The 22,991-nt window shown below is 40.9% G+C and overlaps 1 protein-coding gene across 7 annotated transcripts in view; it reads right to left on the bottom strand.

Moving 5' to 3' along the window:
- The window catches only part of LPAR1 (lysophosphatidic acid receptor 1), a 201,171-nt gene that overhangs the window by 40,557 nt on the left and 137,623 nt on the right, over positions 1–22,991 (bottom strand). For all 7 annotated transcript variants that reach the window (XM_032306780.1, XM_032306776.1, XM_032306777.1 and 4 more), the window contains one exon: positions 12,525–13,272. In XM_032306780.1, the coding sequence (XP_032162671.1) occupies positions 12,525–13,272 (748 nt within the window). The remainder of the gene's footprint in view (positions 1–12,524; positions 13,273–22,991) is intronic.

Here is a 22,991-nt window from a genome sequence, read left to right as displayed (position 1 = left end):
GTTTTCCTTGGGTGCTAACAATTAGCATGGATATTCAAATATTTTGAGAGTAAAGTCTATTTAGTGCAAAAATATCAATCTTCTTCACAGGAAGCTTTTTAAGAGCCAAGCACCTTCTCTTAGTAATATCATTTTCTCCATAATTCCAACCTCCATTACTTTCTCTCTTCATTCCATGGCTGGCAAAGCAAGTCCACAAACACCCAAGTGTGGGGGCCATCACCGGTCTTACTCATTGGGTAAGTGGTACTCATTATGTGTCTCTTTTAGTAGGAGAGGCGGAAATAGATTTTTTTCCCCAAGATTTTATTTATTTATTTGAGAGAGAGCAGGAGAGCGTGCACAAGCAGAAGCAGAGGGGCAGCAGGCTCCCTGATGAGCAAGGAGCCCGACACGGGGCTCGATCCCAAGACCCTGGGATCATGACCTGAGCTGAAGGCACGGAGCCACCCAGGTGCCCCTGAGAAATAGATTTTAGAAATGAGCAAGGACAGGTTTAATGCCAGGTCTACATGACTCAACTATGATGACCTGATGCCGCCACAGAGAATCTGCTCCCGTAGGTCTGGGCTAGGACCCAGCACTGAGCCTGTTCAACAAGCAGCCCAGGTGATTCACGTGCTGGTGGTCCTCCAGGCACACCTGGAGAGACACCGACAGAGTGAAGCCCCTCATGGTACAGATGAAGAAACTATCACAAGGGTTAAGTGCTTTGCCCAAAGTAAGAGGCAAATTGGAAGTTACAACATGGTTAATGGCTTTGTAAACTCTCTACATCACATTTCTTGCTTGGTGTTCCAAACGTTTTTTTGGTCACTGCTCTATAAGTAGCAGCTGCAAAAACATTCATAACTTACATTTATGTGACATTTCCTATACAAAGAGCTTTCACAACCACTATCATATACGATCTTCACAAAAATGTATTATCCACATTTGCCAGATGAGCGAACTGAAATTCACAGGGATTAAGATTCTTGCTTGAAATTTTTCTATTATATATATTTGGGGCAAAGTAGTAGGATGTAATGAGTCTTGATCTAGTAAGCCCTTGAATGTTAACATTATCTTTTTTTTTTTTTTTAAACAAAACTATAAATATTGACTTGGGAGATGTTAAAATTGGTAGCAACACTTAATTTAAAATAAAACTAACAACCACACTCAATAACACTTAATACTAATTAACCCCTCCAAATCAAATATTTTTTTTAAAATTTAGCTATAAAGTAAGGTCAAGGAAAAATCAATGTGGGAGGAAAAATGAGAACTCACAATGGTAGACAATTTGTTACAACCTGATATGTTTAAAAAAACTGATAAATTAAGTCATTTTATAAGCTATATAAAAACATGTGATTCTCCTAAAAACTTCAGAACTTTATATCTGAAGAAAAATGTACCAAACTAGAAATGCTTTCATTGTGCTATATGTTAAACTGTTGAAGTAATTAAAAGACTAGCAATATACACTTCAGAAAATACCTTCTCAACAAAAATGTTTCTCCGATTTAAATACATATATTTATAAAGACAGTCCTTGAGGTCTGCATCAAACAATGGGTCAAAGTACTCCATACCTCAGTAAGTCACAGAGTAATAAAGCTACTACAACACTATTATTAAAGCTGTAAGCCTGGTTGCTGAGGGACGACACGTGGGTCATGTATTATACTGTAATATATTGCTTACTATGTAATGTACTATAGACAGATCAACCTATGAATGACTGCATTTTCTAATTCTGTTCCTATTTTTTTCGGCTCCTGCTTCTAATGTCTTTTAAGTTTAAATAAGGCATCAGGTTAAAAGTGACAGAACCAAATCAGATTGAACTACAATGCTAAGACATTCCATTACAGAATTATAGCAGTCTTGTGTTCTAGACTTATTGCTTGCATCTTGTTTCCGCAGCATCCTCTTGCATTTTAAATAAAATGCTGTATGTATTGATACTTGCAAATATGGTAAAGTATGTGCATGGTACCTTGCGACTAATTTATTTTATTTTATTTTTTTAAAGATTATATTTATTTATTTGACAGACAGAGATCACAAGTAGGCAGAGAGGCAGGTAGAGAGAGAGGAGGAAGCAGGCTCGATGCTGAGCAGAGAGCCTGATGTGGGGCTCGATCCCAGGACCCTGAGATCATGACCTGAGCCAAAGGCAGAGGCTTAACCCACTGAGTCACCCAGGCACCCTGCGAATAATTTATTTTTATGAAAACCTCTTTCCTGGCCCCCCGACCCCTGACCAAGACAGTATAGAATTTGCCAAACTAAATAAAGCTGGTGCTTCTCATCTCTACAACTTCTGTGTATCTGGATCATTACATACATACTTTGTAGAACGTCCAAATACAGACTCCCATTTTTTGTCTGAACCTCACTAATTCCAGCTCCTCAATTTATAGGGTGGCTTTTCCTTTGGGGCTGGGGCAATTTACAAAGGAGCTTTCCAGGCTACCACGTGCTCAGCTAGGTTAGCGGAGCAAATCCCTGCAGCGTTAACATGGTGAATCACTTGCTGGCTGCCGCAAAAGCTTGTCAGCTTTTCACTTCATCAGTTCGCTGGGCAGGTCCTGGACTCCTAAGTGTATCTTCCCCTCTCCTAAAAGAAAGGAAAATAACTTGGGCAAATGAATTCACTCTGGTTGCATGAAGAGAAGCTTTTTGAAGTGCAGAAATGCCCATTTAGAATGAACTCATGGAAAACCCTGCTTAAAATGCAGTGTTCTTTGTGTCAACAAAGGTCTGCTTGGGCAGGATAAATAGGTGAAGCCATGAATTTCCAGTCTCCCGATGCCAGATTAAATCCCACTTCTTCAAAAAAGACCCTGTTATTGCTGTGTCACCCTATTAGAACTTCTTATTTGCTTTGGATCATCACAGTAACTCCTCTATTGGCGGAGGAGCCCTGCCAGGGTTTAAGTAAAGCCATGACCACACTCAGTCTAGACACTATCATCTGCACTAAAATACATGAATAAAAAGTCGCTTCTCAGCAGCATAAGGCTGTAATTTAGACCTCAAAGAAGAAAAATATCAAAGGTACAAACACTAGGGGGAAAAAACATCCTTTGTTCCTATGGAAAAACAAACTTTCGTTAAAGTACTTTTTTTTCCCAAAGAGCATGATGAAGAACATGTAAAAGGAGAGAATAATTCAGTTTTGAACTGGATGGATGTCGTATACAGTATGCTCGTAAGCCAACATAACTTCCGAGACACAGATAAAAGATTTTATTAAACCAGATATGTCCCTCTATTTCTAGACAACTCAAAATACATATCAGAAGTATTAAATAAGCGAAACCATTCATGTATTTAAATCGATCTCAGGATAATATGGAAACCTGTAAGAGAGAAAAATCTTTGTAGAGAGAGTTGATTGCCATCTAAAATGCATTCCTTCCCATTCAACGCTGTGTACTGGGGTTGCAGGATAAAGTGTATCATCTAACTTTCAGATCAACAATGAGTACTTTTGTTAGCACGTCCCCCCCAAATTGCTTTTATTTGCTAAATCTGGCAATTCCCACACACATATGTGTGTTGAAGTGTAGATGTCCATATTTCCTGGCAATACTCTTTCAGGCCCTGAAACATACATGTCACTACAGAGCCCTTCTTACTTCCCACAGGATGTTAATTTGCACATGTAGAAATCCATTCCTTTCCTTTACAAACAACTGCATGTGAAGCTGCTAACTATGGTCAATTTTAAAAAAGATGTATTGTACCAGTTCAAAAATGAGGGCAAAAAACGATACACACAATATTGTCTTAAAATTATGCAAGCCTTCCCTCCCGCCTCCAGCAGATTTGCCAGCCTAGCAGGACTTATTGTCATATCTAAGTGACGCATTAACTGCGCTCTAAGGAGGTGACTGAATATTTAATTCAATTCAGAGTTCCAAGAGTATTTACTGAAATTATTTCTTTGCTGGGGTTCACATGGCAAACTCTTACGTACCATCTAAGCTGTAATTCCGAATCACCATCACGAAGTCTTTCCTTTTCACCGCCCCAATGGAAAGACAGCATTCTCACAGCACCTTGCATATTTTATTTTTACCACACTATATTGCATTTAACGTAAATGGCCTATCCCGATGTACTAAAATGAGAGTGCCTTGAGAAGAGGCCCCTCTTTTCACTGAACTTTGCATTCCTGCTCCTTAGAGAGGACCTACTCCTTAACAGAGGACCTATTAGACATTCAATACATGTTTGTTGACAAAATAAACTATTATTAACAAGCTCACTCTGGAACGTAGCCCCCAGAAATGTCCTTGACAGGCAGGACATGGAACTGCCTTACAACTACTCCTCTGAATGAGACTCATTATTACGTTATGCTGAATTTCAAGCCAGACAGGTATATTTCTACTGTTACCGGGGAGCCTGTAAAATTCCATCCGGAATAAAAAGTATATTTCACTGATTTATTCTACAAATATCTAGAGTTGGCTAAATGCTAGCCCCTGTTCTAGGTGCTGGGAAATAATAAAGCCCCGCCATCGTGGAATGTCCATAATGGTACTCCGAGGAGACTGATGAAGTAGCAGTGAGAGAGTAGGAGTTAAGTATCTTTTATCCTTTTCTTTCCAGAGGAACAGCGATGAGGCCCCAGCTCAAGTAACCCTACCTGGATACACTGTCAAGCTGGGCCTGAATAGGGAACGGCAATAAGGTGTCATGACCCCAGCCTCTCTGGCTAGTCTTCCATTTACGCCAAACCTGTCCTTCACTGTAGGTCCAAAGCAAACAGAACCGGTGCCCTTCATGGTAGCTGGGCTACCAGCTGTGCCCTAATAACAGCACGTCCATTTGAAGGAACTGAAGACCCTTTTTTTTTTTTTTGAAGATTTATTTATTTATTTGAGAGAGAGCACATGGGCAGGGCGGTGGGGAGAGGTGCAGGGCAGGGAAGGGGCAGAGGGGGAGAGAGCGTTACGCAGACTCCGTACTGAGCACGGGGCCCGACGTGAGGCTCCATCTCACTGCCCTGAGTTCACAACCTGAGCTGAAACCAAGAGTCAGACGGACACTTAACCCACTGCACCACCCAGATGCCCCTGATGACCTTTTCTGATAGATACTGGCAGAGTGGCCTGTTCCGTTTCAGAAGCCCTCTTTATTTTTTTTTTTTCCAAAATTCATTTTAAGGGTTAATGCCATTTAATCTTCAGAGAATTACCAAGTCAAAACTGCCACTACTTATGATGCTAACAGGACTTTGAGTACATCGAGCTGCGGCTCAAGAAGATGCAGACACCACTGCAGTTCAGACAGAGCTCTGGAAAAGCAAAGGCCCGTCTGAACCAAAGGTACAGCCTATAACTGGAGCCGAGAGCGGCTAAAACACAGTAGGACGCCTACACCGCGGCCCAGAAAGGAAGCACTATCTCAACCACCAAATCCACTGGCCGTGGTCTGCTGGCCTGTGGGTGTGGCGAAAGGACAGAAGGGCGAGGGTGCACGTGCTGACAAGACCTAATGGTAAGGAGGAGCTTTGCTACCTCTCAGGTTTTATATTAGCCGGACCCTGGCTGCCTTTGCTTTGTGTGCGCAGCGCATCGAGTGGTCCTCATCACTTGAGAAAGATCCCACTATTAATTCTGAAACTGAGGTTCAGAGGGATTAAACCAAGCACTCACGGTTACGAAACCAGTAAGAGAGGGGTCAGAGCTCGAATTCTACACTCTGGCCTATCTTATTCCAAATCCCCTAGCTCAAGCCCTCAGCAACAGTGGATTCCCGGGGGTCACCACGCACCGTTCAAGGAATTGTTACATCTCTTGGGACCTTTCCTGATAAGGACAAATGTCTGTGCAGCGCTCACAGGGGGACTGACAGGAGCCCCAGGAACACGAAGTCTGCATGAGGCCTAAAATAAGAAAGAGCTTCGTGTTCTGGCTGCTCCGTCCACACCTCAAAAGAAACTCTGTTAGGTTCGTGCGGTATTTTTGTTTTTCCTTTCTATTTGAGAGTTGCTTCTGAGTAAAAATATTTGAATGGAGTTGGGCAACAAAAGGGTATAAAGAACTGGTATTTCAAAGTTGTTTTTGCTTTTGACCAGGGCCGTGGATTTGGGGTCTGGGCTGCCCTGTGGCGCTTCTGTAGGATGTCCCTCCTGACCACACCCAGGGTGCCAAGCCAGCCGCGTGGCTGGCCAGACAATCAGGGCTCTCATGAATATTCTCTTAGGTCCCACCTCAAAGAGGTCTTAACAGGGATGCCACAGGGACCTGAGGAGACTTAGGATGGCTCTAGTTCGTGTGCAGAGCAACAGGATGTGTGGCTGGTCACCAGCGGCCAGGGAATAAGAGGTTCCACTCCTTTCCTCTTGCAATGGGACCAACTGGGAAGCCTTCTCTTCCTGGCACAGAGCTCTCTATGGGGGCGGGGAGGGGGGTAAAGCAAAACAATTCATTTGAGATTATCCTGTATGAATGTGCCCCTCCCTCTAATGGGGTATAGATATCTAAAGCTAATTATTAAAGAAGTGGATATGGAGAAAGATCACCATCCCTTGCTCTTATTCCATTTCTATTTCTGTGTTTTCTACTAGAGAATTCTGCATGGTTGACCCACGAGAGTTATGTCCTTATCGTTTTATTGACAGGGTGGTAAGCAGAACTGTAATCTTGGAAATCAAATTAGCCAACTTCCTCCTACAGATGAAAGTACAGAGAAATTAAGGCACAGACAAAGTAACTTGCCCAGAATCACCCAAATGGTTAACAGCAGAGTCAGGAAAGATCCCAGAGGCATCTACCTTGATGAATATTAACTGGGAAAACACACACACACATACACACTCCCCGTGGGTAAAACAAACTTGATAATAAACTAAGATAAATGAGAAATTCATACAACTGCTGTTATTAAAGCTGACAGGATGCTATAATGTATAAAAATTACCTGCTGTGCAAGTAATTCAGTTCCCAAGGACGTTTGTCATAGTTTCATTACAGAGATTACTAGGTGGTTATAATGAGGCCAAATTCAAGGTGACCCTTTCTGTGGGTCCAGGTACCTTTACAGCCACAATGTTTACTCCCATCCTGGCGGTCTAGCCCCATAAATACATGCTGAAGTTCACAAGGAAGAAAATGATGGAAATTATGGGTGGGACTGAACAACATGGAGACATACCCGGTAAGAACAGAACCTTTCTGGAAGTGAGCAAACCTGGATCTTGGCTTGGGCCACCAGAGAACTCAGATCTAAATTTCTCAATTAGCCCGGGAGCTTCAGTCTCTCTCTTTGTAGGATGAAGGAGCTGGACGGTGTAATTTTTTTGGGGGGTTTTTGTACTATTTGTAATTTATAAGGACTCTTTCAGCTCTAAAATTCAAATCTGGACAGATCCTTGCTTTAAAACAAAGCAGAAACAAAAAACAGAAGTTCTTCCTCACCATCTATACAATGGATCAAAACCAGAGTTGAAATCTGCATTTAAAAAGCCAAAAGAAAAAGTGGAAAGACTATAAACAAAAAGCAGAACCCAGAAGCAGAGTGACCACACACCCGCATGGACTACACTTGGTTTAGGCCTGTTTGCTCCTGAGTCCCAACCAATTAGTGCCTGTCTTCACTACCAAAGGCATCTCGTTTGGATGATAAATTATATGGGAACCCCTACAGGGAACTGGTGTTATCAGGAACCCCTTACCACCTTTGATCGCCTACAGCCAGAAGCCTAAATGCCTTGGTGTATTATGGAGGCTTTGACTCTCCAGTCAAAACTCTTCAGCACACCCACCATATGCTAATCACACCTGATTCCTTCAGTGCCTGGAAGATAAGGAGCATTGCTCCTGCCACTGCTTTCCTTCTCTGCCTCCATCCTACAGAATGGCATTTCCTCCACAAGCATCAAGACCTCTGCTAGATTCAGTATAACTCTGTTAACTCTGTTCCCTCAGTATAAAACAGGCGAAATACGACTTTCCTTGTGTAAGGACCTATTTAGAAACTGTCCCTGCTCCCCTTCCCCCAGGGGATTTACAGGTAACACAGCCCTGATACAAAGGTGGGTCAGGCCAGGTGGAGACATCCGATCAGTGGGGGGCATGCATACTGTCTCCCTGGTTACCAAGGAGTATGGGCCCCGCCCTTTGGGAGCCCTTTTGGCGCCAATCCCAATCAAGGTGTAAGAGGCTGGTTCAAATGTCTACTAGGGTACATTGTCTCAATTGGTCACCTAGCATCACTGTGGAGTTGCCTGTGTGTGTTACAATCTCATTGGCCACCTGTGCGTGGCCAGGCCCGACCATATGGCCTTTGCCCTTAAAAGCTAGACTGTGAAACAGAGAAGGGTCGCCCTCTCTTGTAAGAGGTGCGGCCCCGAACATTCGGTTAGATTCTTGATGCTTGGCGCGAAATAAAGTTTTGCTTGACCTTCGCTTTGTATCAGTCTCGCTCCTTTAATCACGGACCCATTATTGGGACATAACACCTTGGTAAGATTATATATGGCACGTGAAAACTGGTGCCAAGTATTGACCCTGGCACAGGGTATGCAGGTAAAAGGTAGTAATTTCATTTCAGTGATGATCATTTCCAACCAGAGCAGATCAAACTAGAAAAAAACCATGACTCCTCCCTGCTCCCCAAAGAGGTAAGCCCCACCTGGATTTATTTTGCTTTTTTATGTCCCTTACTCTCTCCTGGGGAAGGATGCCAAGACCTCCATACAGTAAATATTCTTCTCCTTCCAAATCCTGCTTCTTTGCTTTCCTAATTATCACCAACACAAAGGTCAACACGAGGAATATGGCAAGAAAGGCAAGGACTTAACAACTCAAGATAGACTGTGGTCAAATAAGGAAGAACTTCTTGATGGCCACTCTGATTCAACTAGGAACACACTCCAGAATTCTTGGCAAAATGTCAATAGGGAGAATTCAAGCCTGGGGAAGGGTTACATGGCTTTTTGCTTGGAACCGTGAATCCTTAAGTGAAATACACCTTGAGCAAAACACTCTCTCACAATCAACAGTTGGTTCTTGGTGCTCCATCACCAAGCAGTGGAAACGGACTGACAAAATGACTGTCGTGAGCATCTTTAGCAGAAGGAAGAGGAGTAAAGGAATGTTCCCTTCGAGATTTCTTCATCAGAGGAAACAAGGCACAGACAGCTAGGCAGTATCAACAGCACTGAATGGGATCACGATGTTTCCATTAAATAGCACAGAGCTGTTGGAACTTTATAACAAAATACAGCCTGTGCTAGTAGTTGTTTTTATTATAGAGGCAGGATCGCATGGAGGTAAAAACAAAAGACAGGAAAACCCCACATGGGCTCTGGAACCAGACTGCCTGAAATGTTTTCTAGCCTCTGTCCTTATCTAGCTGTGTGGCTCCCGGCAAGTTACCTCATCTCCCCATACCTCAGGTTTCACCTCTGGAAGGTGAAGGTAACAAATAGATAATGGCACCTATATTCTGTAGAGCTGTTTTTTTGTTTGATTTGGTTTTTTGGTAAATACTAATTCCTCAGGTAGAGAAGGGCTGGGCACATGATTAATGGTACATAAGTATTTGACAACGAAAAATATTAAGACTCAGTCCTCAAAAGTAGCATACGTACAACCTTGTGCTGAAAAATTGCTACCGGTATTGCCATGATACATCTCAAAGATGTCTTTACTTTATGTTGACTCCTGGGAGTCTGACTCGTTGACCAACACATCTTTCGTTGATCATGGGAACTGAACAGGTCTGAAACCCAGAGGACATTCTGACATGGTAAAGTGGAAACTGAAGGTTTCTAACAAAATTAATTAAACCTTAATCATCATCCCACAGTCACCTCCTAAGCTGTTGTATTTGATTGGAAGACACCTAACGTGACAGGAGTGTACCTAGGTCTATCTTCTGCCACACAGCTCAATACATTGGTCTTAGCTTAGTGAATTCACCACGGCTCTCTCTGCTCCTCAGTTCTGAAGCCTTGATGGCTTTGCACCATGTTCATTCATTCATCAGTTACTTAATAAGCATCTACTTTGTGCCAGATACCATGACAGGTAATGTGGACCAAATGGGCAACATGTCATAACAGTCCCTGCTGGCCATCACAAAGCTGACAATCTGACAGAAAAGGCAGATGTTAAAAACCAAATGTGCACCCACAAAGCCTGATGATCAATAAATGAATTTACAGTGGGAAGAGCTTCGAGTAGACTAGATTTGTTTCTATAAGACCAAGTCATGTCTTCCATCCAATCATTATGACTACACAGGATTCAGAAGAACACATTGTATAAATTAGACATCACCTTGACAAACATCCAATTGTTGAGGATTGTGAATTCCCTAGTCTAAGCTTTCCAACCACCCATTCCCTCACCCCACCCATTCTTCCACTCATGCTGCTTTTCTAAAAAAGGCTATAGTCCATTTAGTTTCTCCTTCTCATATTACAATCACATACACATCTTGCTTCACCAAATATCTTCACCTATCACCCTGATTGGAGTTTTCCATGTTCTAAAATTTCTTCCATCACACCCCTATAAAAAATGTTATTCATTCCAGAGATAGTTACACATATTCAATCTTCACAGAGGCTACTAGTTTAAACCTCAGAGGGCAACATTAATCCTGTTATTTTCATGTTTGGGGTTGGCACGGTGGTGTGGGAGAGGCACTCAGGGGCGGATCTACACCAAAGCTATTGCCCCATAAAGCCTCAAAATAATTCTCATCTAACCTGTAAAACGATCCAATGAAGCACAGTTAATTTTATATGAATCATGAAAACTTACTACACACCAGAAGGTGCTACACATTATATAAAGGGCAAAATTAAAACAATAACTTGGTAGGTTCATAGTTCAAGTTCAGCAGTCACTGTTTACTGGTGTTTCTGTGAACAATAAGCAGCACTCAAGATAGTAATAGAAAAAGTACACCCATATGAAAAGTTTCAACCAACATTCAGAACATCAGTAAATGAACAACTATTTCAGTCGACGCAGAAGTAAAACATCTCATGTTATTTCATTTCACACAAAAATAACAATCATGGTAAACTAAGACAGGGATTCTGTTGTGTCAGCCATTTCAAGGTTTTGTTTTTATTCTTGGAGGTCTACCAGAGGACCACAGGCAGGATACTCAGGTATGAACTCCTGGATGCATTCGCCCTTACCAAAATGGATGGGACTGATGCCTTAACAAGAATGTTAGCTTAGTTAGCCATAATTAGGGCTCCCTTCTCCAGTGGCTCAGATTAATATGAGTCCCAGAGTTTCCAAGGAGTCACACAATCCAAGTTACACTCATTCAACACTGCTCTACAAACTGATGCAACGAGCATTACAGGAACTTTCCAGTGAATTTCCACGGGAAAAGATGAAATGCTCAAGATGTTTAGATATTTTCAAATGGTGATCAAACATTAATCTGAATGTAGCCTGTGGAAAAAGTGTAATTCAAGAGGGTAATTATTTAAAGAAATTTTCACTGGGTGAACTTCTACTTTTTATTTAAAAAAAAAAAAAAAGATTTATTATTTGAGAAAAAGAGTGGGGGGGATGCAGAGAGGGAGAGACTGTCCCAAACAGACTCCACACTGAGCATATAGCCCAATGCAGGGTTCGATCTCGCCACCCCGAAATGATGACCCAAACTGAAACCAAAGGTCAGATGTTTAACCTACTGCACCACCCAGGCACCCCTCACTGGGTGAACTTTTAAAACAGGTACTCTAAGCTCAAAAAGAAATGTTCTCTGTTTTTCTTCTTGGGTACATGGCCAGGAGTCAGCACAGGGTCTGGAACATATGAGGTACTCAGAAGTATTTTCTGAGTACGTAAATGAATAAATATATTCCCCTGATCCTTCCCATGCATTTACATCTAAGAAAAACAACAGTGAAAGGCAGAAGTTACCGGAGTGTATGGAAAATAAAATCTTCCTCTTCACCTTGAAATATGAATTTTCCGCCACTAAAAACAGAAACTTAATGAAAACATAAGTTTCCATTAAGATGGTCAACAGAGTGCTATTTTGTGCAGCAAATCTATACAAAACCTTAGCATGTTTACCGCCATATTTGTAATTACAACTACAGAATGTGGAAGATAACTTATTTAGAAAGAGTCTCAGAAAAACAACTATATATGAAAGCATATTCATATTATATAAAAGCACTTACTTTCTGAAAATCTGTAATAAAGAGACCACAAGGCAAAAAATAACATGATTTGGGCTATAAGGAAACCCTCTGAAAGCTGTTATTTTCAATACTTGATAGCTAAATTCATTAATGACCTCTTTTACATTGTATCACTTACAGCGCATCACTGAGACATTTCCCCAAAACCAATTCTGCAACTGTAGAAAGAGCTGTGTGCTGACTTCATCCTAGACATTTGTTATAAAGTGCCTCATCCCCCCTTTTAATTCCTGTATGTTCATTTGCCTACCACTATTATAAATACGGTTTTATATAAAGACAATAATATTCTATAAAATAAGTTAACGGTCAAGACAAAACTTACCAAGCACAATGACCACCGTCTTCAGAAGACTCATCATGGTATCCCGATTCCGCCGGGGTCCAGAACTATGCCGAGACATTCTCATAGTCCTCTGGCGAACATAGCCAAAGATATGCGCATAGAGAACCACCATGACGACAAAGGTCACCAAGTTGAAAATGGCCCAGAAGACTAAGTAAGAGTCACTGTAGAGGGGCGCCATGTTGGAACAATTTTCGATATCACAGATGCAGTTCCAGCCCACACTGGGTATAGCGCCCATGACAATGGCCATAGTCCAGATGACCACAATCACCACCACCACCCGCCGGTTGCTCATCCGGGTGTGGAGCTGCATGCGGAAAACCGTAATGTGCCTCTCGATTGCAATAGCCAGTAAGTTGGCCACAGATGCTGTCAGGCTGGTGTCAATGAGGCCCTGGCGGAGGAGCCACGTGCTGACAGTCAGTCTCCGAGTGTTGGGTCCTGTGTTGAACATTAGGTAGAAATAAGCCAACCCAGCAAAGAAGTCTGCAGCAGCCAGATTGGCCATTAGGTAATAAATAGGAAAATGGAAGCGGCGGTTGACATAGATTGCTACCATGACCAGTAGGTTGGCCAACATGATGAAGATACAGACAGTGATTCCAAGTCCCATCACCAGCTTGCTGACCGTGTTCCATTCTGTGGCGAGATACTTTCCACTCCGGTTATAAAAGAAGGCAATGGACTCATTGTAGAAGCACTGTGGTTCATTCATGGCTGTGAACTAAAAGAGAAAGGAAGATGAAAAAGAAAGAAGAAACCACAGATCCAAATTTAAAGATGTACAGTATGGTAAATGTGGCAAAAAAAAAAAAAAAAAAAAAGAAAGAAAGAAAGAGAAAACCTACACACACACATATACAAAGGCAAAGAATCTGAAAATCTGATCCTGCATAACATTCTATTATTATGCTGAAAACCCAAGGCTCTTCAGTGTCTTAGTGTCCTCAAGATTAAAGACAGCTGGAATTGAATAAATGACAAGGTCTGTGCTTAGTGGTTGCAGGTCATTGAAGTCTACTAGAAAAGCCACATGGCCCAGAAATCTTGCTTAAAATACATGAGACAGATGAAAATTGAGCAGAGATTGCAACCGGAGTATTTACCGTCGTAAAACCTACACTGACCTGTTATTTAGGGAATCTGTAAACACAGTTGGTTTATAGATAGGGTATTATTGCTCCATTATTCTGCATTTCTGTTCTCACATAGTATGTTCGATCTGTGACAAACACTTTGTAATGCAAGTCCCCTCAAGGCCCATCAGTACCAACATTTCAGAGAGGTCACCATCCATCAAAGCTGCTCTGCCCAAAGCCAGCATTTGCTATTCGACATTCCTGTGGTCAACACTGTCTACCCCCATGACTCCTTATCCCCAGAATAGCATTTGTCGACCAATCTATGACGTTGGAGAACTTTTTTCTCTTTGGAGGACATAAAAAATATGTTACCTAATGTAACCTCCAATGTAATCCAAACTGTAGTTGACACTTTGACGCTGCTCTACAAAAAGTGAAGTGTACTTCAGGTTTTTCTAAAATGTGAAGTAAGGATGTTTTATTATGTGTTCTTATTTTTCAGCAATTAGAATACACTCATTTATTAATTATCCTCATTTGAATCCAAAAGGGACTGAGCAAGTTTATAACATAATATAGGTAGTCAATAAAATGATTAAAATTAGAAAATAAAGAGTAACATAAAATAGAAATGTGAAAATTACACATCAAGTACAATAGTGATTTTCCTGAAGCCTTGAGTTTGTCTGAGACTCCTAGAATCAGAAATTATTTAAAGACAGGTCACATCCTAACTTTTTATGTTTAACCAATGACTTAGCAAATATGACAGTTTTAACCACTATTTTTGATCCAATGTTATACTGAATATCCATAGGGTGTGCATAAATTTTAATAAACACTGTGCGAAATGCTTATTAAATGGTTACTATTCTGACTTGTCCAGACATTTAGTCTCTCCTCATTTAGACTTTAAGACCTTTTAGATCATGTTTCTATCATTACCCTTACCATGTGTATCATTATTTATCAGCTGTTTGATAAGGAGATCTCCTTAAGCTGTCTCTTAAGGAGATCATGGCCCAAGAAAAGAGTGAAGACCTTGTCTTACACACCCTGATAATTTTGTTTACTTTCCAAAAAGTCTCATTCATTCGAGATCTGAGAACCTGGTTTGTCATGTCCCACTCTACCCCAAATCTTGCCAGTCCTCTGGTTATTTCATCTAATTTTCTTGCCTTTCAGTTTCTTGACCCCAACCCTAATAACCTTCTATTTCATTATAACTCAGCTGCCCACTCCCATGGTCACACCCTGAACTTTGTAACCACTCGGAACTATCTGCCTCTGGAAATAAATTTTACACTTTAATTACTCACCACACCTGTCATTTTTCCAATTTTCTCATTTGATGCCCAATACATCAATTCTTTGAAGTCATCTATTTCCTTATGCATCCTACCTTCCCCACGGGATACTCTCGCTATTTTCTCCCTTTCCCTATACAGCTTAGATTTCATAGTATCCATTTCAACCTCTTTATTGCTAAGACAGAAATACATTCTCTCCTTGATGATTCTGAGGTCAGATCCTTCAAAACTCAATTATTTATTTTCTGGTTTTAAGAACAGTTACACAGTAGATAATCCTCAGACAATAAAATATCCCCCAACAAAATTTGAAGCCTCATTCCATAATCATACACATTATTTTCTATAGCAAAATATATTAACATATACATTAAATTAGATAAATAAGTTATAAATAACCTCACATAAATTCATTCTGAGGTTTTGCCACTAAGTGAATTATGAAAAAGTCTTCAGTTTTCAGACCTTGACTATTGTAACTTCAGATAAGGAAGAAGAGACCTTTCTCCTTTAGCCTACTTGCCTCACTGCCCTTCCGTGACCAGTCTCTTGAAGTAACACCAGTCTTGGCTGAATGCAACTGGATGTCATTTCCACATCTATACCAAGGCTTCTGAGAAACGTTCAAGAAAATTGACATATCTGGCAGATTGTTTCTGATCTAAATTCATGACATCTCACCTCAATGGAGACTTCAGGTGCACAAGGGGCTTGATTTTCCCATTATTCTCCCTCTTCTCCACAGTGGCTAATTGAAGCTTACCTACTGTTGTTCTCTTTGATGAAAAACAAAATCACCTATTCAAGAATCCATCCTTTCTTCCTCTTCCGTTACAATGGAAGGGGTCTACCTTCCATCCCAGTGTTGTGAACTCCTACACCTGACCTCCAGCCTCAACCCAAAGTGCTAAGGACTTCCAGCCCTCTTCTTTAGCTCTAGATAATGGGATGTGCTCTCCCTCATCTCTGCTTCTCAGAACAGTGGTTTTCTCTAACAAGATCACTTGGAGGGTTTCTAAACCATAGATTGCTGGCCAGATCCTGAAAATTACTGATTCGGCAGATATAAAGTGGTTCCCCAGGTGATACTGATGCTGCCGGTCCAGAGACCACACTTTGACTCCCACTGGCCTAGAACAATCATCCCCCAGTTTTCACCTGGCTCCCTTGCTCTCATTCTTCACGCAGAAAGGAAACCGTCAGTTTCCCTAGACATTCCCAAGTCTAGGCAAGGTGTTTTCTGCTACAGTTCTCTGCATTTATCCCACATTAACACTCAGCACACTGTATAATAATTGCTCAATTAACACTTCCTCATAATAGGCCATAAACCCTATGAGAGCAGAAATCCTAACTTTCTTGTTCATTGTTGTACAGCATTCAACTGTTAGATTAGATGCTAACAATACGTTGGTTGCATTAATAAATTCCAGAAATGTTTACAAGTTTCCTTTCTGCAAAGGACACACAATACACAAAAAAATAAATTCTAACTAGAAATGCAAAACTCTCTCTTCCCTTTAGCCCCTATAACCGTTTACTTTCTCTGGACAAATCCATTTTTAAATCAAACACCAAGCACACAGTATTTCACAGTGTTCCAACTTTGTAAACACCAGACCACATTTAATGACATAACTTACATGACTGTTTGAACCCCAGTTTTATCATCTGTGAAATAAGAAAACTGAGCTAAATTATTATTATCTGTATCAAGAGAATTCTGAATAAGAACTTTACATTTCATAAAAATTGCAAGCTAAATATTAAGACAGCACAAAATATGCCTGGAATTGAATAGTAAGGATAGAATATACCTGAGAAAAAGAGGGAATGTCAGCTGAATTGAGGGTAACAGGACTGAACTGAAAGAAGAATGAAATCTCCTCTCTTTTCATCTGCAAAAAGGAGGTCTGGAGTATAAGTGAAGGTGACCCCGACAAAGCCACCAACGGCGTAGAGTCAACCAGCTTTCTTACTTCTTGAGGACCCAAGGGATTTAGGCAGAAACCCAAATCAAGCTCAGGGAGAATCGAACTCAACTATGATTGGACTATAATACATTCAAGCAGTCATGCTTATAACAGTACAGCAAACAGAAAAAAAAAAATTAAATACAGTAAGACAAAAATGCAACCTCAGAGGAGAGGACCATTCTGAAGAATAGAAAATACCCACCTTGAGCAGATTTACTGGGGGAGGAGGAAAGGTTAAAAGAAAAAGATTAAGTTATAGGACATTACTGATTTGTATTCTCAAAGTACTTTGTTAGGGTACTAGCACTGAAAAGAGCACAAGCCATGGTGAACACAAAAAAAACAAAACAAAAAAACCAGTAAAAACTACATGGAGATTGTAGTTTCCTACTGCTACTGTAACAAATCACCACACAGCTTAAATACAAATTGATTACTTTGTAATCCTGGAGGTCAGAATTCCAAAGTGGGTCTCTCACTGGGCGAAATCAATGTGTTAGCAGAGCTGTGTTCCTTTCCAAAGGTTGTACAGTGACTTTTTCTTGTCTTTTCCAATTTCTAGAGACTGTCCACATCCTTTGGTTCTTGGCCCCCCTTCCCTGAAAGCCAGCAACAGCCAATCAAGTCTTCCTCACACTGTATCATTCTAATGCCTACCCTTCCCATCCACTCCCCCTTTCCACATTTAGGGACCCTTGTGCTTACACTTAGACTACCCAGATAACCTAGGATCATCTCCCCATATTGAAATCCTTAACTGAATCACATCTTGTCCAATAAAGTAGAATATTTGCAGGTTCCAGAGGTTAAGTAATGGACATCTTTGAAAACCACTATTGTGCCCACCAAAGATGAAAAACAACTTCTGAATTAAAATCAGCAATTCAAACAATGAAACAAAGTTGAAAATTCCAGAAAACATGAAATGGCAAGTTGAAGACATATTGAAGAAATTCGCTCAGCACTCAGAAGATCAGAGATGATAAGAGTCAAAGGAAAGGAGGCATACAGAGGGAAACATCTAGTTACTATGAATCCGAGAAAGATCAGGACAAAGCTGAGTAAGATAGCTTGAAACATAAGTTACTGCTTAAGAAGAAAGACCTCAGATTACTGGTTTGCGTTTGTGTAAATTACAAAACAGAGTTAATTAAAAGCAACCAGAATTTAGATATAACTTGGTTAGATTTTGCAATCTCAAGGGTAAGGATAAAAATTCTTTATGTATAAAAAGAAAAAACAAAAAAATAAACAAAAAGCTAACAAATCAAATACCTAGAGAAAGAGAGACAAAATAGGGTATTGCCAAGCTACTGCGACAGAAGAATTCCAAAGGACAGAACACAAGCAAACTAAATCTCCATTAAATAGAGAAAATGAGGTCCATAAATTCCACAACCAACTATACTGATGTTCCCACATGAGGATATTATACAACAGTTTCAGAAATGTGGCAGGTCACAAAGAACATCATCTACATTTCCTGCCTAAAAAACACAACAGAGCAAAAGCAGTGGCAGCAAGCATTGAAAACCCCGGGAACACAGGTACCTAAGTCACTGCTCTCCATGTGGTTCTAAAACTTAAAGCAAATATCAAAAGTAATGCTTGACACTGTACTTATAAAAATAACTTAATCTGGAATTAGAATCACTTTATCAAGAAGAGCCTGGACTACAATGCACTGAAATGAAGGAGAAGTATATAAACGTTCATTTTCTCTTCTTTCTCAAGAATCAAGACGTGCTATTTCAGTCGTAACAGTAATTTTCAAAAACGTTAAAAAACCACCTCATTGAATTATTATCATATCGTTCGTAAAAAATCTAGGGAAAACAAAAACATGATCAGATGGAACTCAACACTTTTATAAAGCTTATTGTGCTAGGGGCGCCTGGGTGGCTCAGTGGGTTAAAGCCTCTGCCTTCAGCTCAGGTCATGATCCCAGGGTCCTGGGATTGAGCCCTGTATTGGGCACACTGCTCAGTGGGGAGCCTGCTTCCCCCTCTCTCTCTGCCTGCCTCTCTGCCTACTTGTGATCTCTCTCTTTCTGTCAAATAAGTTAAAAAAAAAAAAAGATTTTTTTTTAAGATTTTATTCATTCATTTGACAGAGAGAGAGAGAGATCACAAGTAGGCAGAGAGGCAAGCAGAGAGAGGGGGAAGCAGGCTCACTGCTGAGCAGAGAGCCCGATGCGGGGCTTGATCCCAGGACCCTAAGATCATGACCTGAGCCGAAGGCAGAGGCTTAACCCACTGAGCCACCCAGGTGCCCCAATAAACAAAAATCTTTAAAAAAAAAAAAAAAAAGCTTATTGTGCTAAATCCAAATCACTAGTCAGAAATTTCTCTGTAATCAGAGAAGTTGCAGAATTCTGCATTGCCCAAGGAACAAAGATGTAAAGAAAACAGGATTATTTTATTCCGAAAAAATTGTCCTTGATGCTAAAAAGAGAAGTCCCCATTCATGCCCTTTTCACGTCCACCAATTACATCTCAGGCTGATGGCGTGGAGGGAGGCCTCTTGGCTGCCCTGCACAGCAGATGTTCCCAATCTGAGACGTTTACCTCACCCTATCTATCATGTGATCTCGAAAGAAGTCATAACAATTCCACCAAGCCTGAACGCTAAGGAGCCACATACGGTGTTCATCTTCACTATGCACCTCACTGACTTGTCTGCACACTCACAGACATTTAGAGAATGCCAGCTAGGGGTGGGGCACTGCACGGCACTAGGGCTTACAGGGGTACCAAAATGATCCCCCTGGTGCCTGCTGCACATCCCCTCACAGTCCACACAATGTGATTTTTTAAGATAATAATGTAGTCATTTCCACCTGTAGCCAGGTGGAAAAGAGAACACGTGGCACAAGCTCTCAGACTGGTAATTAACCTTTTGTGATTTAGTAACTATTTAGATAAAAAGTGTGTATGCAACTGACATTCTAAAAGGGAGATTTCACTCTACACTGGATAAAGGACCAGTCGTAAGATATAAATCAAGCTTAGTTTCCCATTTCTGCTAAAGTAAAACAATGGAGTGAATGCTTCTCGCTGATTCTGATGCCGGGGAGAGCTAACTCGTCTTCAGTAAGCCCCGTAACTGCCCAGATTGGTGATTCTCTTATTTACAAAGCAAGGTATGAAGGCTAAGTCCCCTAAATTCAAGTTCCTCAATCTAAAATAATCAGGCCTTCTACACATTTCTTCCCCCTTGCAAAAAAAGAAGAAAGAAAGAAAGAGAGGGAGGGAGGGAGGAAGGAAGAATCAGAAAAGAGCACAGAATTAAATGCCATCTTTATGAAGAAAAATAATTCTTACCCAATTTAGAGCCTCAACTTAGAAACCAAAAAGTGAAAGGATCTGCCACTAGAACTAGAAAATGGGCCACAAAACAATGCTGATAGGAACAAAAAATGTTTGAAAGCTATAATTTGGTGGCGGGGGGCAGGGGTGCAGATGGTGAGGGAGATAATCTCAAGCAGGTTCCACGTTCAGAGCAGAGCCCCTACGTGGGCCCACGTTCAGAGCAGAGCCCTACGTGACCCTGAGATCATGACCTAAGCCCAAATCATGAGCCAGATGCTTAACTGATGAATCACCCCTGCACTCCTGGAAGCTAGAATTATTACCAAAGGTACAGAATAGGCCAACTATAAGATTTTTGAAAGTTTACCTGAAAAGGTACATAAAATGCTATTTCTTATAAAGTACCAATGTACATAAAAAGAGCTGTATCTATGTAAAGAAAAACCATTGAAAACAAATTGCACCCCAGTAAAAATACTCTGTATCTGTTACAGCCCCTTGCAAGGGGCAGAGATAAAGTGGGAGAACATTATACTCATCAAATTTCCAACAAGAAAATGCTGAGTTGGTCCTAAGAGGAAGGAATTTTTTTTTTTTTAATTACTAAAAGGATTCAGAGGTTATGGAGAAAATATAATACTCTTTTCAATTCATTATTGAGTTAAAAGGGAACCATAAGCCAAGGTGACAGACAGCCCTGGCAGCACACCGTCAGATTACGGAGACAGGGCATTAAATATTACTGGGGGAAAAAGGAGCCCTGAGCCTTGACAGAGGCAGTGAGCGAAAACTAAGAACAATCACTAAGCTAGAAGGCTTGAAGATCCCTTATCAGTAAAAGAGTGCAGGGGTGTGTGTGTGTGTGTGTGTGTGTGTGTGTGTATCTACCCACTTGCACTGGGGAAAACAAGGAAGTCTGTCTGTCTCAGTTTAGGCTCCAGGCTAGGAAATAGATAAAAAGTCTCCCTTCTGAGTCATGACCCCAAGCCTATAAATCACATATAGTTGTGATCTGAAGTTAACTACCTGCCAAGTCTTGTGAAGTCACAGGACAATGACCACAAACCTGGTCCTAGGTGTGCGATATCCCCACCCCCTTCCTCCTGCTGCACACTTGCCTGGCACTAGCAAGCAGCGAACCTCTCCGGAAGGCCAGACCTGAGGGCAGCCCCAAACCAAAGACAAACTCATCACCAAAAGAATAAGGACACACGAGGAATACCACATGTGAGAACCAGCAAACAGTCCACAGCAGGATTAGCCCCAAGCATAGCAGATTAAAGATTATCAGAATATCAGATTTAACATGCATACCTGACATCCAGTCTAAAGGTGATCTCCTTCCCCTGATGCAAGCTTTCCTCCCAATGCCTCTGCTTCCCATCCTGTGTGTTACTGCCGCTCAGCATTCTATTTCCATTTGTTTTTAAACCTACCTAAAATTACTTGATATTACTGGTTTTTTTCTTTTTTAAGATTTATTTATTTATTTATTTAAAGATTTTATTTATTCATTTGACAGACGGAGATCACAAGCAGGCAGAGAAGCAGGCAGAGAGAGAGGAGGAAGCAGGCTCCCCGCTGAGCAGAGAGCCCGATGCGGGGCTCGATCCCAGGACCCTGGGATCATGACCCGAGCCGAAGGCAGAGGCTTTAACCCACTGAGCCACCCAGGCGCCCCAAGATTTATTTATTTTAGAGAGAGAGCACACAAGCAGGGGGAGGGGAGGGAGGAGGAGAGATAGTCCCAAGCAGACTCCACGCTGACTGTGGAGCCCAATATGGGGTTCCATCTCATGACCCCAAGACCATGACCTGAGCTGAAACCAAGAGTCGATGCTTAACTGACTAAGCCACCCAGGCACCCTCCTGTTTTGGTTCTAAATTTTCAAAGTCTATTTGGCTATCTTTGTATGAAGCCAGCATAACTGTTACAAGAACAAACAAGGAAACTAAGAGCAAAAGAAATTATTAGTTAATATTTTTTAGGAATATAAATAAGAGCTTCTAAATACATTATATATTCCTAATGTATATTAGACATTTATGCATTTACATATTATAGTGATAACATACATATAATTATATATCATATATAATATACAACTATAATTTTATAATTCAAGAATAAATAGGGTTTAATCCAGAATGCAAAGATGATCTAACATTTAAGTATCTAATAATACAATTCACCACACAAATTCAAGGAAAGAGAAAAAGCCAATGATTATCTCAACAGACACGAGAAGAATATATTTGGCAAACTATAGTGCCCTTTCATGATAATATGGCAATGTAGAATTAGAAGGGAGCTTCTTTAGCTTGGTAAGAGATCTATGGCAATTGTCAGTGTTGATGGAAGTATTCCCTTTAAAAACAGAACTGAGGGGGGGCCTGGGTGGCTCAGTGGGTTAAAGCCTCTGCCTTCGGCTCAGGTCATGATCCCAGGGTCCTGGGATGGAGCCCCGCATCAGGCTCTCTGCTCAGCAGGGAGCCTGCTTCCCTTCCTCTCTCTCTGCCTACTTGTGATCTTTCTCTCTGTCAAATAAATAAATTCTTAAAATAAATAAATTAATTAATAAATTAATAAAAACAGAAATGAAACAAATTACCAAATACTTTTTTAGCATGTATTGGTGGTCATAGCCAAAGAACAAAAAACAAACAGACTTGGAAAAGAAAAACTTATTGTTTTTCACAAATGAGATAATCAGTTACATAGAAAATGCAAAGATGACTGTATGAATAGGGCTTAGCCAATTTG

Source organism: Mustela erminea, chromosome 12 (assembly GCF_009829155.1).
Source record: "Mustela erminea isolate mMusErm1 chromosome 12, mMusErm1.Pri, whole genome shotgun sequence".
Lineage (NCBI taxonomy): Eukaryota > Metazoa > Chordata > Mammalia > Carnivora > Mustelidae > Mustela > Mustela erminea.
This window is presented reverse-complemented; position numbering and strand designations above follow the sequence as displayed.